We start from the raw sequence: 19,181 nt of genomic DNA, 5'->3' as shown, positions 1-19,181 counted from the left end.
GAAACAAAACTGAGAGAGGAGAAGACCTGATGATGGTTGGAGAAGGAAATATAATGTTTGGAAAAGAAATAGAGTAGGTAAGATGGGAGGAGGAGTGATGTTGCTGGTTAAAAAGATATAAAGGTGGATCAAGTGAAAAAGGTATGGGAAAGGCAGAAGTGCTAAAGATCAGAGCAGAAACTAATGAAGGAAAAAAGAGGCACTACATAGTGGTGTACGTACCACCTAAGACAAATGCATGGTCAGTACAGGAATATGAAGAAATGATAAGTGATACAGGAACATGTCTGGAAGAAATGTTGGGTGGCTGTGAACGAACTATAATGATGGGAGATTTTAATTGTAAAGAGGTGTGTTGGGAGGACTGGTCAATGGAAGGATCAGAGACAACATGGGGAAATACACTATTGACACTGGCAATGGAAAATGTGTTAACTCAGTGGGTCAAAGAAGATACTAGGTTTGGAGGAGAGGGAGCATCGTCAAGACTGGACTTGGTCTTTAGTACAGAGCCAATGGTCATTGAGGAGATGAGGGTGGAGTGCCCTTTAGCAAAGAGTGATCATGCAGTTTTGGAGTTCAAGGTGATAGACGAAGAGAAATCTAGAAGAAATGAAGAATATAAAGTGGGAAGATGGAATTATGCCAAGACAGATTTTGGAAACCTAAAGAAATTCTTTCAAGAGACAAATTGGATGAAATTCAAGAGTGCTAAGGAGCAAATGAAAAGTGGAAGGAATTTATAAAAATATACAAAGAAGGTGAGAAAAATTTGTACCAATAAGACAACATAGAGAAGTTGGAAAGCAGGACTGGTTTAACGATAGATGTGAAAAGGCTAGAACAAGAAAAGAGGATGCATGGAAGAGGTGGAGAAGGAAAAGACGGATTAAGCAGTGGGAAAGTTACAAAAGAGCAAGAAATGAATATGTGTTGATTAGAAGAGAAGAAAGAAAGAAACAAGAAAAGGATATAATTGATAAATGTAAAGACCAACCAAGGCTTTTTACAGACATGTGAACAACAACATCAAAAATAGAGAAAGTATTGAAAGTTTAGAAGTAAATGGAGTATGCAGTGAAGATCCCAGGAAATGGCAGAGGCTATGAATGGATGCTTTCGGAAGGTATTCACAAAGGAGACTGCTTTTGACAAACCACTGGTAATGGAACAGAAAGGGATTATGAAGGAGTTTCAAGTAACTGTGGAGGAGATCAAGAACATGATGGGGAGTTTAGAAGTGAGAAAAGCTGTGGGACCTGATGGGGTATCAGGATGGATTTTAAGAGAATGCAGGGAGCAATTGGCAGAAAAAGTTTGTGAAGTAATTGATGCCTCATTAAGGGAAGGTGTAGTGCCCCAAGACTGGAAAAGAGCTAACATTGTCCCAATCTATAAATCAGGTAACAAGAGAGACCCATTGAACTATAGACCAGTGTCACTTACAAGTGTGGTAGCTAAGATGTGTGAGAGGGTGGTGAAGAATAGATGGACAGACTTCTTGGAGAAAAATGACATACTTTGTGAGTGTCAATTTGGTTTTAGAAAAGGGCGTTCATGCACGACAAACCTGATATGTTACTATTCGAGGGTGATAGATGTAATACAGGAAAGAGATGGTTGGGCTGATGGAATATATCTGGATTTAAAAAAGGCCTTTGATAAGGTACCACACCAGAGACTGATCTGGAAACTTGAAATGGTAGGAGGAGTGCATGGCAGTTTACTAAAATGGATGGAAGACTTTTGGTAGGAAGAGAAATGAGAACAATAATTAAGGACAGACCATCAGAATGGGGATTGGTGGAGAGTGGAGTTCCACAGGGATCAGTGTTGGCACCAGTAATGTTCGCGGTCTACATAAATGACATGGTGGATGGGGTGTCCAGTTATGTGAGCCTATTTGCAGACGATGCAAAATTGTTAAGAAAAGTGAGATGTGACAAAGATTGCGAACTACTCCAGGAAGACTTGGACAGAATATGGAAATGGAGCTGTACATGGCAAATGGAGTTCAACACGACAAAATGCAAGAAAATAGAGTTTGGCAAGAGTGAAAGAAGAATCAGGAGTATGTACAAGATAGGAAATGAAGACATAAAACCAGTCATGAAGAAAAAGACCTTGGGGTGACAATTACCAATGACCTATCGCCAGAGAGACATATAAACAAAATAATTGGAGAAGTATTGAACTTATTGAGGAACATAAGAGTGGCGTTCGTATATTTAGATGAAGAAATGATGAAGAAAATAATTACTGCAATGATAAGACCGAGGCTTGAATATGCAACAATACAGTGGGCTCGAACTTAAAGAAACACATAAGGAAACTAGAGAAAGTACAGAGGGCTGCAACGAAAATGGTGCCTGACTTAAGAGATTTGACTTATGAAGACAGACTGAAAAGAATGCAACTTCCAACCCTGGAAAACAGAAGAGAAAGGGGAGACCTGATAGCAATATACAGAGTGATGATTGGCATGGAAAAATGGATAGGGAAGATCTGTGTATGTGGAATGGAAGAATGTCGAGAGGGCATGGGAAAAACTAAAATGGCCACTTATAGGAGAGATGTGAAAAATATAGCTTCCCTCATAGAAGGGTGGAAGCATGGAATAGTTTAGACGTGGAAGTGGTCAACGCAAGGAATATTCATGATTTTAAGAAAAAGCTGGACATTAATAGATATGGAGACGGGAAAACACGAGCATAGCTCTTTTCCCGTATGTTACAATTAGGTAAATACAATTAGGTAAATACACACACACACACACACACACGCACGCACTTTTAATTCTCTCTCTCTCTCTCTCTCTCTCTCTCTCTCTCTCTCTCTCTCTCTCTCTCTCTCTCTCTCTCTCTCTCTCCGAAGAGAAAAGCGTCCACTTTCCTCTTCGAAGGCGATATAGTGACTAAAAAATAGCAGCATCATACATAAAGATGACAAGTATGACAAGCTTGCATGAGTTTCCCGCGCGGCACTACCACCCATATATCCTACAGGCGGGCTTTTTTAACATCCGGTGCGAAGGGGTTAAAGAAGAGGGGATAGTCGTCTGGAAGGTTGTGCTGAGTTGATAGATGGATGAATTTGAGGCATTGAACACTACTATGTTTTCTCTACCCTAATCAGAAAGCTTATAGAAAGATCTGACTGAAGTCATGCATTCTGTGGCATCCGTGCATCATCTGTTGACTTCCTGATGCTGAGTTTGTGAAGACACATAAGTGTTTTTATCTCTTCCATTTGTGAGTAGGAGATACTGTGACCAAAGTTTGTTGATCAAGAATTCTACCTGCCAAGGAAGTGTTCAGTAGCTTACTATTTAAAGGGAGTGTAAAAGGTAAAAAAAAATACTCTGAAAACTACAGAAATTTTATAGAAGTGTTGTAGCATTTATTAATCTCCCAAAAAGTCTTTATTGAATGCTCCATAAAAAAAATCTCCAATATTTGAAGTTCTTGGTGCAGTTGGTGGCCACTTTCATCATCATCTTCTATAATGATAGAGAGGATGTCCTGGGTAGGCAGGATGCTGTTCCAACTGGTGCAGAGCACAGGAAAACTGTGATTCTGAAATGGTAAGACACTGTGCTTCTGGTTTGATACCAGGTGGCCAGGCTTAAAAGACATCTTGACTCTTGATGTCCATTCTCTTTTTGATAGCTGCACTAACTATGACATATCATGGGCACTGACCCTTATCAAGGTCTGCTGGTTTTCTCTTGATTAGTTCATTCATGGATAGGATGTCTGGAAAAAGGATTGGCATCTGAGAGGATGTACAAGATACCAGAGACATTCTCTCCCTCCATTCACGTCAAGACCAACAACAACAGCAGGTGTCTGCTGTTATTGTCATCAGTCTAATGTAGACTGCTTGCTCAATTTGTTTAGTGAATGCCCCTGGTTGCTTGTCCTCTCATCTCCATCTCAATGGGCCATGTAGACGTTGGTAAATAGTCTCTCCTATACAAGCTTTACTTGTATACAGTGTAGGTGCAAATACAGTGGAGCTGAAGTCTTGCTTGTGCAACAGTTGGGCCTGAGGCTTCCAAACTTCAAAGCTTTACTTTTTGCATCTACCATGGGGGAAAACATGATCATTTGGAGCCTTCAAAAGTTGGTTTATGCATTATTTGTGTAAAGAAATTAAATACAGCCCTAAGGACACAAGCAAAATCAGGGAGGTATGTAGATCAGTTATAAGAACACACAAATAATCCTTCTATATTGCAGCCAAGCACATGCTAGCTCTTTTACACTCTTGGCAGTATTTTCAATACGTGTGTGACTTTCAGACTGCTGCCAATTACATGAACAATATTTCCATATGATCTAACAATTTATACTTCCTCTGCATTTTCAGTTAATTTTCAACCACTGTTCACACACTGCCTTGTCTTTATGGAGCATGATTAGCTAGCACTTATATATTATAGCATGGAAGACTGTACTTTTACTAAATCTTTGCATGTCTTACTCTCTCATTCCTTGGTACTAGCTTGCCACTAAACAATTTTAGATATGAATGGGGAATAAATTAAATGACTTCCTTTTACATTTAGAATTGATGACTTATTAAGGCAAAATGTGACCACAGCAAAAAAAAAAAAAAACCCTGAAGTAACAAAGACCTTATGCATATGCTTTACAAGTCATGTTCAAGATGTAGTTCTAATCTAAGATGGGCTTGTCATGAGGAACAATCATGCACATTCATCACCAAGAAACTTTCAGAGTACAGTCTTTCATCACATTAGACAAGTCCTTTTGTGTGATAGCAAGAAAATGCTGCCCAGCCTGTTTGCTCACATCCAACACTAATGATATGTCACAAACCACAAAGAACTATCAAACTTGTGGAGAGCTGGTGAGCCCCTCGACAAAGGTCCCTTGTGGCTCTGCAAATGAAGTAAACATCACTAAGAGTGGCAGTTCATTAAGTATAATAGAATGAAAAATCACCAAGTATAGTGATATAGTTTTCTTAATTCATGGTGCCTGATATTATTAAGAGATGTCTATAAATTTATAACCATTAGTGGCTTTAACATGTTAAGTGTTACGTTAGTTTACATATAAAGTACTCCAGAGGTTACAAAAAATCTAAATGTTTTGTGTTTCTTGCTTCATTTTGGGTTGTTTGGGAAAAGATTAAAGGAATCAGCACGCCATTTTTAAATCCCAGTGCTAGGGTGCCATACGGGGAATTCTCTACCCGTAGTGTTAAGCAACATCTGCTTCCTTCACTTCTGATGCACTGCATACATTGTCTTTCCAACATTTTCTATGCAACCATTAGTTTATTTCATAAAACTATACACATAAATTGAATAAACTCATTTTCAAAACAAAAGCATACATATAACATAAATTCAACCTTTGGCAACCTCATGAGGCACATAGTAAACGTCTTTTTTTTTTTAATGCAGGGGAGAAGGCCAGCCAAGGGCAACACTACTATGTACACTTGTTAACATTATTTTTTCACTATTTTTTTTTTTCCTTTCAATATTTTTATTTACATATTTCAAGTTGTGTAGTATTCATGGTTCTTAGAATGGTACCAGTGTATGGGTACTCTTCAAAACATCTCCATGCAGAAATTTTCTACTTGCCATGACTATAAGGACAGCACTGGCAGCAGGAGAGTACCTAGGGAAACATGCCTGACACTCTTATAAAACTAGCTACTGTCCATACAAGGCAAATAATTAGCATAAAAACTGAATATTTGTAAAATGTTATGTAGTGTGAGAAACCTCTGAAGATACCCAAGGCCAGGACGTCATGTGACGTGAGAAACACTTAGCAGGTTAAGAGATTTGTACAAGAGTAATACAGTACAAAATGAGCAATATTCATTTGTGTACCTCACTTTCATCTACTATTATGCATACTCTGATTCCACCAATATTATAAGCTACATGTGAACCACAAGTTCCCAGACTTTTCCATTTGTCAGAACTGTAAAGCTTTTGTAGTTATTTGGATTGCAACATGGCTTAGACAACTTAGCCGAGAATCATCACCTGCGCTGACTCTTAGAAGAAAAATAACACTTGATGCTCTTATCAAATAAAATTTTGAGAACAACATTTCAACCTATCTCAAAATTTATTACTATATCACTGAATGACTGCTTATTATATAGCAAGATTTTTTTTTATTTTTTTTACTTATACTGGACTATATTGCATATCATATGTTTTTCATTATATATGTGAGGAAACTTCAACTCCATAAAACTAAAATTATTTGTCCTTCACAGGTGGTTTATGCTGAACTGGACCTCAGTAAGGGAGAAGCTGAGAAGAAAGCTGATGTAAAGACAGATGAGAAAACAGAATATGCACAAATTGTAGGCACCATTACTGACAACCGGGAAGATGAAAAAAAAGAGTAAACTGATGTAACTTGTTACCTTCAAATTGATACTGGAAAGGTGATTCTTTGCATGAATTATCATCTTAACTGCCTTTGTGATTTTACAATCTTAAGCAGCTGGTGTGCTTGTAGCATCACTGAATTATTTTATAATTATTCATGACGCACCTCACCTAACTTTTTATACAAAGTAACGGACAAAGACTTTTGGCGTGATGTTATGCTATACATCCTAGAAAATAGTCACTTTTATGATGTGTGGTTTTGTTTATTGTCATTGCAATATTGTTCAAGATTTTAGTTATTGAGTGAGTTAATAATAAGAGTTTCAAGGTCGTACAATGCAAATTTTTATGTTGCTAAATGTGATTCTTTAGTATGGTTGGTCCCACTCTGTGTGGGATTGCCAGCTTAATATATAGATAAATATTTCAATGAGGTGAAAAAATTCCTTTTCATAAAGACCAAATTCAAAGTAACAGCTAAACTTTCAAACCAAAGTAGAGAATGGAGTTGTTGGAGGGTTAATAAAGAGCTGAACAAGTTTCTGTATTTTACAGCCTTTGTGAAAGCAAAAATGTTAAGACAAACTCTAATATAGTAAATAATGTTGGGCATTGGTGTAGGGTAATAATAGGAATATCTTTAAGGAAAAACCTATTGTCCTATGGGCTGCATAATACTGCACATAACATCACCAGCTATATAACATCAAAGAAGGGAACCTTCTGCCAGAAAACATATGAAGCCAAAATATATGCAAATATCATTATCAATCTACATTGTAGTCATGATGATGTAAACTGAAGGCTGCTTCATCATATAGTGACAGCTTACCCCTCTGAATCTGTATGTTTAGAAATACTTACCGCTGCTAATATGTGCAGGCACTGTAGTTTATGATATAAGATAATATTAATATTCCTAAACATACAACAAGTATGAGCTGTGATGCAGTGTTGACGGGAATGTTGCTAGAATATGATGATGCAGCCTTCAGCCCCAATGACCAGAACTCTAGTACCATGACTATAGTACAAAATCACTTTCAATTTACAAAATATAATTTATGTAAGAAAATGGAGAAATAAATTGTCCTATCTTGGATGCCACAAAAGATGCGAGACATGCCGGACTATATGAAAATATATGAATATGTGTGTGTATATATATATATATATATATATATATATATATATATATATATATATATATATATATATATATATATATATATATATATATATATATATATATATATATATATATATATATATATATATATATATATATATATATATATATATATATATATATATATATATATATATATATATATATATATATATATATATATATATATATATATATATATATATATATATATATATATATATATATATATATATATATATATATATATATATATATATATATATATATATATATATATATATATATATATATATATATATATATATATATATATATATATATATATATATATATATATATATATATATATATATATATATATCCTATTGACTTATGTTCATTGTTACTCTTCAATATACTGTAATATGAAATATGAATGCTTCAAGAAATATTTGAAAACTAGTATATTTATATGAAAAAATCACAATACATATTTTCTACTAAAAGAAAATATATCTTTTTTATAAGTGATACCACAAATCCCTAAAGTTTAGAGAAACAAATTATGAAGTTTTTGAAGCAATTTTTTTTTTTCACAACTCGTCCATGAAAATAAGAAAAAATACCTTAATTAAGAAGCAATAGGTCCCTCACCACAGCTCTCTTACAAACCTTGCCAACACTGCTGCCTGGTTCCCTTTCACACTGGTTCCAGGGCTGTCTTGAGTTGTCTTGATGTGTCTTTTGTTTCCAGAAGAGCCAGTTCACAAGATCTCAACCTGGAATTGAAATTCTCAGGTGTATCCAATAAATCACCAGTAGGTGTTCTGTTAGTGTGTACTAAGATATATGGTTATGCATACTTCTAATAATGTGTGGTGTAAAAGGTGACATGTAAATATAACCTGATTCATTTTCATTGTCTATAATGTAGCTTAATGTTAGTATGCATCTAGATGGCTGACTCATGAAGCTGGTGTACTATTTTGACAAGCATGAATGTACTATAAATAAATGTCAGCCTTATGCCTTTTCAATGGGCTTTTTTCTCTTCTTGCTGAAAGGGACCTTAGGTTGATTATGTACCTGATGCTTTCCCAACAGACACATGACTGATGCAGCACTTACCACAAAACTGCAGCAAAGCATACACATGTTCAACACATCAAATAGATTCATGACAATTCATTTATGTAGGACAAACTGTAAAATCTATTAATAATGAATAAACCATTCATACTTGATAACTATCATCTATTGAACTTTACTTATTTTTGCTTAATAAAAAGATAAAAGTTACATGCAGGCAAAGATCTTCCAGAAATGAATGAAAACTGAATGCATGAAACATTATACATAGTGACTGACACAGAGTCAATATTTTTGTAAGAGAACATATTGCTTATAATGTTCAATGAAACTGAAATCTAAATAATACTGTGTATTTATGGAGGTGGGTGTTGCCCACCACAGGCCACACAGAGGGTGAGTAGTGCTCAAGTTATGCATCTTCATGTAATGTAGAACTGAAAAAGTATTTATGATAATTACATATAATGTGTGTATGCTGACACGTGTAATGTAATTTTGTATCATGTTTGTCTACAATATAACATGATTCTGTGTGCAAATTTGTTTTACAAACCTGTATTACTTCTGGTAGGTTGTAATGAATCTACAGAAACCATGATAAGGCAAGTGACACATGTCATCATGGAGTCTCAAAGCATGCAGTGCAGTCCTACAGTTAGACAGTGCCTAATGAAGTATTTCTGCAACATGACAACCTGAAGTAATTGTGCTTCTCATAAATTACTTAACTACTATATTTTTCTTGTTATAGAAAGTTTAGTGCAGTATATTCCTGTTTACTTTTATCATTTTTATTTAGTATTTATCTAGTTGTTTTAGTGAAAGACACAGTCACCTTAAAAGTAAAGAATGAATATGCAATATTCAGGTAATAATTACACTTTTCCTACATTTTTGCCCTGAAATTCTTTCTTAACTGTCTTTTTTAACTTTACTCTCATAGTTTTGATGCAGTGGTTCTCAAACTTTTTCAAGGGCAACCCTATTTGGAACATTTCAATCCTTTGTAACCCAGAGTAAACTAAAAAGAAAGAAAATATACCATGATATATATATATATATATATATATATATATATATATATATATATATATATATATATATATATATATATATATACAGTCATACCTTGCCCAACACAACAGAATTACGTTCCAGAGCTCGTCGTGTACGGCGAGATTCGTGTTCGGCGAATAATAGGCCCTATGGGAAAATGGGGGTTATGTTCCTAGATCCTCCCGCAAAATTTTTTTTTACCAAAAAGGCTGAAAAAAACAAAACAATAAATGAAGTACCAAGCACACATTTTATCTAATTATAGTACTAGTACCTTTAGTTTATTTGCTGGTTGGAGAGGGCTTGAAATATGAAGTGATGGGCCTCTGACTGGCAGATGCTTCCATATGGCGTAAAGTCTCCTTGTAGGGCAAAAGAAGCTCCTCAACACCCCTCTTGAACTTACCGTATTTTACGGCTTACAAGACGCACTTTTTTTCCTAAAAAATATCCTGAAAAATACTGTTACGTGGGTCTATCCGGCAGGCAGGCGTGAGACAGGAACACAGTAGAAAGTGCATTACCCAGTTTATTCACATGATTATCGGTGCACACACCAAAATGACACACGTGCGTGAATGATGAAAGGCACAGCGTTGCAGTCACTAAACACAGAGAAGCAGGAGGTGGGTGGGGTGGGACAGCGCTGACACTGAATCGTGGAGGTGAGAGCCAGGGAACAAATCTGGGCTGGTGGTGGTAGTGGCTCTTCCTTTGCTGGATGAAGGCTCAAACTGAAGTGTTCTTTCCCGTGATGGCTAGTCGTTCTTGTCACCTCATGTGAAGCCCAGTGTCAGCAGGGCTCAAAGCTGGAAGCAGCAAGAGTGAATCCTTGGGACACTACCCCCTTCTCCATCGAAGCTGCAAGTACCAAGAGTGACCCTTCGAGACACAAAGTAGTTTTTATTAACCCTCGTTCACTCAATACATAACACTACCCTGTCCCTACAGTTTTGTCGTCCTCAGCAAACCACATATTACATAGTCCTTATACCTTACGGGCCTCAACCTTTTCCGAGTGTGACGTCGATGCTCCTCTGGCCCCACAGCATCTAGTCCTCCTGCAGTTTCCAGGTCCATATTGCACCTGGCCTGGTCCTCTTGCTCCTCTGACTCGGCACTCCTGCCTTCCCCAGCTATACCATCCTAGACCTTCTCCTCTTCATCTTCTACTGAAAAGCCCTGGTGAGCCTCACTGCCCCAGGAAAACTGACCAGACGATTGACGTGGACGACCCTCACCCTCGACGGTTCCTTTCGGATCCGGCACGTGACGTCAGTCAAGCATTCCATCACCATGTAGGGTCCATCCCATGGACTCTGCAGCTTTGGCGATCATCCCTTCTTCCGAAGAGGATTGTAGAGCCAAACCTGTTCACCGCTAGCGAAGCACACCCTGGTAGCCCTCGCGTCATGTCTCTGCTTCATCACCTGCCCTGTGAACTTAAGAAAGCCTCGCACCTGATCATGAACTTCTGCCATCCTCTCCTGTAGATCCCTGGCGTAGTTTGTAGTTTCCCATGGCAACTCTTCCCCGGGTGGTCTACCCAACAGAAGGTCGACTGGTAGCCCCAACTCGTGCCCCAACATCAGCTTGGCCAGCGTATAACCTGTGGACTCATGCTCTGCTGACCGGTATGCCATCAGCAGTGCTGGCAACTTCTTGTCCCATTCTGTCTGTCCTTCAGTGCAATATTTTGCAAGCTCCTGCCCCAAAGCCCAGTTAAATTTTTCGATCATGCCATCTGACTATGGTCAAAGAGGGGTCGTACGGGTCTTGCGAATGCTCAGTAACTTGCAGCACTCCCGGAATACAGCCGCCTCGAAGTTCCTCCCCTGGTGTGAATGCAGTTCTTGTGGCATCCCGAAGCGACAGAAGAAATTGTCCACTAGTACCTTGGCAATTGTGACAGCTTCCTGGTTTGGAATGGCATAATCTTCTGGCCACTTTGTGAAATAATCCATAGCAACACAGATGTACTTGTTGCCGTCCTCCGTCTGGGGTAGAGGTCCTGTAATGTCGACTGCAACCCGCTCCATTGATGCCCCCACCTGGTACAATTGAAGGGGAGCGCTGCCACGGATCTTCGGCACCTTCTTGGCACAGCAGACATCGCAAGTCTTCACCCACTCTGTCACGTCCTGTCTAACACCAACCCAGTAGAACCTCTGGTGGACTCAAGTGCGGGTTTTCTTTACACCAACGTGTCCACTAATGATGTTGTCATGGGATGCCTTCAGCAACTCTGGCCTCATGGACTTGGGGACCACTAGCAACCATGACATGCTCTTGCCATCAGGCGTCTCCCACTGACGTCCCAAGAGGCCGTCCCTTACCTGGAGTGAGTCCCATTGGTTCCAATACAGTTTTGTAGTACAACTCAAGTTAGAGACCTTCTCCCACTGGGGTCGTGCAGTGTCTTGTTCCATCCATTTGATCAAAGACCTCAAATCCTCGTCTTCCCTCTGTTTCCTCTGAACATCTTCGTTAGTCCAACCTTCTCCAGCAACAACAGTACGTTTACACTGCGTAACGTACTCTTCCCTTTTTGTACAATGGGAACAGTCTCGTGCACAAGGACGACGACTCAAACTGTCAGCATTCCCGTGTACTCTTCCTGGACGGTGTTGAATCTGATAGTTGAGTTGATCTAACTTACCTAACCACCGAGCCAGCTGTCCCTCGGGGTTCTTTAGCATCCGCAGCCACTGGAGGGCGGCATGGTCAGTCCTTATAATGAATTTGGTGCCATTCAGATGGGGATGGAAGAAATCCAGGCACCTCACTACAGCCAACAGTTCCTTTCGAGTAACGCAGTAGTTACGCTCTGGTGGACTGAACTTCTTGCTGAAATATGCTACCACATGTTCCTCCCCATCCATCATCTGCGACAGGACTCCACCCACTCCATGCTCGCTTGCATCACAATCTAAGATGAATGGTTTACTTGGATCTGGGTACTGCAATACTGGGGTACTGGTAAGGGCATTTTTTAGTTGCTCGAAGGCATTCTGCACATCCTGTGACCACATGAACTTCTGGGACTTCTTTATCAGTTGGTGTAAGGGTGCTGCGATGGTAGCAAAGTTCTTCACAAACCTACGGTAATAAGTGCACAGCCCAAGGAAGCTGCGCAGCTCACCGACACTATTTGAGACTGGCCAGTCCTTAACAGCTACCACCTTCTCTGGGTCTGTCCTGACGCCGTGTTCACTGACAATGTGTTCCAGGTACTTCACCTCACGCTGGAAGAGGTGACACTTTTTAGGGTTCAGTTTAAGGTGAGCCATCCTGAACCCGGTAAAAGCCTCAGATAACCGCTGCAGCTCCTGCTGGAAAGTCTGGCCAAACACAATTATGTCATCCAGGTAGATGAGCACGGTCTTCCAGTGCAGTCCCTCCAGCGCAGTCCCTCCAGTACCCTCTCCATGAGGCGCTCGAATGTGGACGGAACGTTGCACAGCCCGAAAGGCATAACTGTAAATTGTCATAGTCCCCGTCCATAAGAGAACGCAGTCCTCTCTTTATCGTTGTCAGCCATCTTCACTTGGTGGTATCCCGACTTCATATCCAGTGTTGAGAACCATTTCCTACCGGACAAGGCATCTAGGGTGTCATCAATTCTTGGCAGAGGTACGAATCCTTGATAGTAACGTCGTTCAATGCTCGATAATCCACACAACACCTTAGGGACCCAACCTTTTTCTTCACTAACACTACAGCAGAAGCCCAAGGGCTACTTGATTTCTCTATTACCCCTTGCCGCTGGAAGTCCTCCATCACTTGCTCCATCTCTAGCCGGTATGCTGGCGCAATTCTCCGCGGTGCTTGCTTGATAGGATGTGTCACCAAGTCGGTACCACCAAAATCTAAATTGCAGATGGAGAAGACATCCACATATGCCTCCATCAACTTCCTCAGCTCCAACGCTTGAGCTCCCCCTAGATGCTGGCAGCTCCTCTCATACAAATCCTGAAGAGCCAGTGGCAGTCCGCCATTTGACCTCACCTCAGTCCGTCTGCAGCCCTTCCCCTTGATGAGGCGATCAGCTGCCATACACTGCCCTATGGAAACTCCTTCACAAATCGTTGTAGGTGAACTGGAGAAGTTGGCCACCACCACAGGTACTTCCCTTGCGCCAAGATCCACTAGATGTCGACTCCATCCGTCCAGTTCGGCTCCACCACACCCAGACCTGGTGGCTTGAAGCCCTCCAGCTGACAGGGCAACATCATCTCCGACCTGGGGGGAATGACGGTTGCTCGCAAAGCCTTCATCGCCGCGCTCCTGCTGGTACACCGCCCCATCGGAACGACCTTCCCTCTTACTTCCAGCTGCATGGCTCTCAAGTCCAGTGAGCAACCCATGGATGTCAAGAAGTCCAGACCCAGCAGGCACTGATCCTCTATTTCTGCTACATAGACCAGCAGAACTACCTCAGCTCCCGCCAGCTGAATCTGCACATCCACAGGTCCCCATAGTCCAGTGCAGTGCCCTGTTACACAGCACAGCCACTCCGATGACTCTGGTAGGTAGCACTCTTGTACAACATCTGGCCTTACAATGGTCTGTTCCAAGCCCAAGTCGACCGCCATCAATCCACCCCTCAACCTACACACTCCCGGCAGCTCTCCTGCAAAAGGTCAAAGGTGAGGCCAGTTGGTACTCACAGGCTGGTGGTTGCCCCAGAGTACCAGCCTTTTTTAGTTTCCCGAAACTCCTCCAGTCTCGACATCCTTTGTTGTCCTGGCGCTTGCTTTCTTTTTCAGTTCTGCCATCTTGGGACACTCCCTTTTCAGGTGCCCAGGCTTGTTACAGCTCCAGCACCTGGGGATCCTCCTGGTCCTACTGCAGGAACAATCCTCGGCTCTGTGCCTGACCCTGCCACAGTTCCAGCAACTGCCACTGAAATCACCGCTTTCTCCCAGCACCGCCCTCTGGGACCGAAACCTGGAACTCCCTTCCATCCTGGAGTTTGAGGTACTGGATCGTACATAGGACTCAAATTCCAGGGCCCTTGCTAGTGCCTCGGCCAAGCTCTTCGGCTGTGCTTGTTTAACCTGGATCTTGAATTCCACGCTGTCCAGAGCGTCCACAAACTGGTCCCTCACAAGCACGTTAAGCATGTCAGGGGGTGCTCCTGGGTATGCTTTGTGGGCTGTACCATCTAGGTCCTGAGCAAGAGCTTGGAGTGATTCACCTCTATTCCTCATCATGATGCGGAACCTTGCCCTATATACTTCATGTTGGTACTTAGTGCCGTATCTCTGCTCTAAGGCACGCACCAAATGGAAATAGCTGCCCCTCTCCTCTGAGGTTAACTTGCTCAGTACCTCCAAGGTAGCATCCTTCAAGCTGGTGGCCAACTGTACCCCTCGCTGCCAGTCGTCCCATCAATTCTGTTTGGCAAGTAGATCAAACTGGGCCCTGTATGCGTCCCAGGACACCTTACCGTCGAATTCCCGTGTGTGTGTGTGTTTGCGCGGTGTCATCGCTCACCGAGCTGTTTCTGCTTGACGGATCACACAGCAGGCGGAGGAGGAATCCTTGCTAAGGCAATAACTAAACTTTCAGAGGTCACATCGAGCTAGAAAGTACATCATTGTATTCAGAATAACAAAGAGAAAATAATAATTAGTATTCAAACAGTCTTCTGACAATTTCTAGGTTTACCATTTTTACCCGTCATGGGATATTGGAAAATAGTTTAATCACTGGAACATAAGGTTCAAGTACCATTTAATATTATTTTTCAAGTATAAAAATATTTTTGCATACTTACCTGTTTCACATGACTAGGAAGAGAGGTGGACTCTCTCTTTCCCTGACGCAGAATATATAAGAACCCCCTAAAACTTCCTCATAGTGAAGGAAGAGGAGGTAGGGTTCATAGAAAATGGGAAGCCCTCACACCCCCCTTCCTCCACCCACCCCTACTACCTGCTCAGCAACCACTCCATTGCTTTCTGCGTACGTAACATGCAGAGGGGAGGAGGGTGGGTATGTGTCATGTGAAACAGGTAAGTGTGCAAAAATATTTTTTATACTTGAAAAATAATTTGTTGCACACCCCTGTTTCACATGACTAGGAAGATTCCCACATTAAAAGGTGGTGGGTGCATGTATAACCAAGACCCCCGGTTATACATGCCTTCCTCCACCCATCCCCACTACCTGCTCAGCAACCGCTCCATTACTTTTTGCGTACGTAACATGCAGAGGGGAGGAGGGTGGGTATGTGTCATGTGAAACAGGTAAGTGTGCAAAAATATTTCTTATACTTGAAAAATAATTTGTTGCACACCCCTGTTGCACATGACTAGGAAGATTCCCACATTAAAAGGTGGTGGGTGCATGTATAACCGAGACCCCCCAAAAAAGTAACAATTGCCTCAGTACTTACATCCAGACTTGGAACAAAGGAAGAGGAGCAAAGCAAGGCTAAAGTAGTTTGCTCTCCCCCACAAAGCTCTAGTGAAGCATAGCGAGGCATAGCGTGCCGCCTTAAGATAGTGCTCATGTCACAATGCCACCTGCTGCGACTATTGGGCCAAGAGAAAAGGTGTCCCCATCTGAACGCTCGACGTCGTGAAGATAATATTTTGCAAAGACGGAAGGTGTCCTCCAGGAAGCTGCATTGAGAACAGCCTCCACTGATTTATTCCTCCATAAATTAAGAGAGGTGGCAATCCCTCGAATATCATGTGCTCTGACTCTCAGAGGCATCAGTAGGTTCTTGGGCAGTGAGCGGTGAGCTTGCAGAATAATTCTTTGAAAGTGGTTTGGATTTGTCTGCAGGAGAGACAAAGAGGTTTCTAGGTCTTCTTGCCACATTCCCCATCCTTTCCTTAAAGATAAGCAGAGCCCGAACTGGGCACAGAAGGCGTTCTTCATCATCAGGGCACACGGCCACTGCCAAATTTTTTATCCTGAATTCCCTAAGAAGAGGATTGCTGGAAGTTTCTGTCTTTGCAACAAATTCTGGAAGATAAGACAGGATGATGTCTTTGCCTTGCTGAGTAAGCTCATATGACAAGGCTTGTAACTCACTGACCCTCTTAGCCGAAGCTAGCGAGACAAGGAAAAGAGTCTTCTTCGTAAGATCTCTGAACGAAGAGGCTCTGAGAGGTTCGAAGGGAGCCAGCGACAGTGCCTTTAGCACTACATTCATGTTCCATGGTGGTGGTCTTACTACCCTTTTTTGGAACTTGTGTTTCAAAGGATTTAATAAGGTTCTTCAAAACTGGGTCCTCTGTCAGGTTGAAGCCCTTTATGGAGAAAACACTATTCAGCATGACTTTATAGCCTTTAATAGCTGAGACAGAAAGGTGACAAGACTCGTGTAACTACAGGAGAAAGTCTGCGAGCTTCTGGCTGGAGGGGCAGGAGACTGAACGGCCTGTGTTGTGACACCATTGCCGAAACCTCTTCCACTTATGTTGGTAATTCAAACTAGTGGAAGGTCGTCTAGCCTTTGCCACTGCCTTCGCCACTCTCCTGGAATATCCTCTGAACCGGAGAAGTCGCTCGATAGTCTCCACCCTACTAGCTGCAGCACATGGAGATCGTGGTGAAACCTGTGGAAGTGAGGTTGACGTAGCAGGTCCTTCCTGATGGGGAGCTTCCTTGGCGTGTCGATGGAAAGTTCCACTAGATCTGTAAACCATTCCCTCTGAGGCCTGAACAGGGCCACTAGTGTAAGCTTCACTCCCTCTGAGCTGCGGAGCTTGTTTATCACCTTCCTGATGACATGGAAAGGGGGAAACGCATACAGTTCCTTGTGTTCCCAAGGAAAGAGAAAGGCATCCGTTGCTATCGCCATCGGGTTGGGAAATGGTGAGACGAAATTGGCTAGCCTGTAATTCATCCGTGTGGTGAAAAGTCCACCATCGGACAACCCCAGAGTCTCCACAGGTTGTCACACACCTACTAATGCAGCATCCATTCTGTGAAAATGACCTGGTTTCTCCTGCTGAGGCAGTCCGCTACCACGTTGTTTTCCCCTCACACGAACTGAGTAAGAAGGGTCACTGCATTGTCCTCCGCCCACTGCAAAGTCAGTTGGGCTTCGTGGTTGAGCTTGGCTGACCGTGTCCCTCCTGCTTTCTTGACGTACAACACAGCTGTGGTGTTGTCTGACAGGACTGCTACCGTTCGTCCTTGCAATACATCCTCGAATGCCTGAAGCCCAAGATATATCGCTCTCAGCTCCAGGAGAGTTATGTGATCTTGTTGTTCAGGAGGTGACCAAACATCACATGCCTCGTCATCCAGAATAGATGCTCCCCAGCCTTCTAATGAAGCATCCGTGAACAGAAGTAGTTCCGGGTTCCGGACCTCCAGTGACTGACCTTGAAGCAAGTTCACAGGGTCTGACCACCACTGAAGGTCGTCTAGAACCTCTCGAGATGTAGGTACCTGATGGGAGCTGCTGTCCCTCCTGTCCCAGTGATTAGCAAGCTGAAACTGGAGGCTCCTCATCCTGCGTCGTCCTCCTGGAACTAGGTGGGATAGCGACGAGAGGTGACCAAGAAGTATTAGCCATGCTTGTGCTGAGGGTTTTGGCTGAGTCTTGAAACCTCGTATAGACTCCAGCAAATTGAGAATCCGTCTTTGTGCTGGGAAAACCTTCAAAATCGTTGAATGGATGTCCATTCCTAAAAAGGTTATGACCTGTTTGGGTTCAAGATCGGACTTCTCCCAATTTATCTAGATATTGAGAGTGTCGCACAAATCTAGGAGCATCTCCCTTGACCTCATTGCTCCCTGACTGGTGGCAGTGAGAAGTAACCAGTCGTCTAAGTAGCGGATCAAACGAATCCCTTGTTGGTGTAAATCTGCTGAAACCAGAGCCACTCTCGTGAATACCTGAGGTGCCGTCGACAGTCCGAAGCAGAGAGTTCTGAACTGAAAAACTTGCCCCGCCAGGTGAATCGAAGGTACTTCCTGCTCCCCTGATGGATGGGAATCTGAAGGTAAGCATCCCGCAGGTCGACTGACAGCATCCAGTCCTCCTTTCGGATGGCCGACATCACCGATGCACTTGTCTCCATCCGGAATCTGGTTTTGCGGATCGATAATGAGGCGAAATCGCCTGTAAGTTAGGGCACCACAAAGACTCTGCTGTAGAACCCTAGGCCAGCGATTGCCTGTTCTATCGCCCCTTTTTGTATAAGGGATTGCATCTCCTGTTCTAAAGCCTTGCCTTTCACCGAGTTGGGAGAATAAATCCCAAATTGTATTGGGAACCTTGAAAGCGGAGGTTGACTGACAAAGGGGATGTGGTAACCGCCTCTGAGGACATCCACTACCCATGGTTCGGCTCCCTTCTCTTGCCACTTTTCCCAACTCTGTGAAAGGCATGCCGCTACCTGAGAGGTAAAGGAAAGAGGTTCCTACTTTCGAAAACCTTTCTTGCCTTGAACCGAAGAATTACGGTCCTTGTGTGTATGAGAAGACAAGACAGGACGTTCTGGCTTCTTAAAA

The 19,181-nt window shown here is 42.1% G+C and overlaps 2 protein-coding genes across 12 annotated transcripts in view; one reads left to right on the top strand and one right to left on the bottom strand.

The window, feature by feature from the left end:
• LOC123507112 (fasciclin-3-like) overlaps window positions 1-6,936 on the top strand; it is a 944,731-nt gene extending 937,795 nt beyond the window's left edge. For 9 of the 11 annotated variants that reach the window (XM_045259686.1, XM_045259684.1, XM_045259682.1 and 6 more), the window contains one exon: window positions 6,277-6,936. In XM_045259686.1, the coding sequence (XP_045115621.1) occupies window positions 6,277-6,411 (135 nt within the window). In that variant the 3' untranslated portion in view covers window positions 6,412-6,936. The remainder of the gene's footprint in view (window positions 1-6,276) is intronic. The other 2 variants (XM_045259693.1, XM_045259692.1) reach the window with 1 other exon arrangement.
• A 6,365-nt stretch (window positions 6,937-13,301) lies between these two features.
• Window positions 13,302-13,751, bottom strand: LOC123507006. The gene has a single exon (XM_045259502.1). The coding sequence runs from the start codon at window positions 13,749-13,751 to the stop codon at window positions 13,302-13,304; it is 450 nt and encodes a 149-aa protein (XP_045115437.1).
• Between the last annotated feature and the right edge of the window lie 5,430 nt (window positions 13,752-19,181).

This window comes from Portunus trituberculatus, chromosome 21, assembly GCF_017591435.1.
Source record: "Portunus trituberculatus isolate SZX2019 chromosome 21, ASM1759143v1, whole genome shotgun sequence".
Lineage (NCBI taxonomy): Eukaryota > Metazoa > Arthropoda > Malacostraca > Decapoda > Portunidae > Portunus > Portunus trituberculatus.
Note: the sequence above shows the minus strand (reverse complement) of the source record. Positions and strands in the feature narration are given on the sequence as shown.

Bases quoted from the DNA above. Each gene is read 5' to 3' on its own strand.
- LOC123507006 (XM_045259502.1), bottom strand. From the start codon at position 13,751: ATGGCAGCTGATCGCCTCATCAAGGGGAAGGGCTGCAGACGGACTGAG.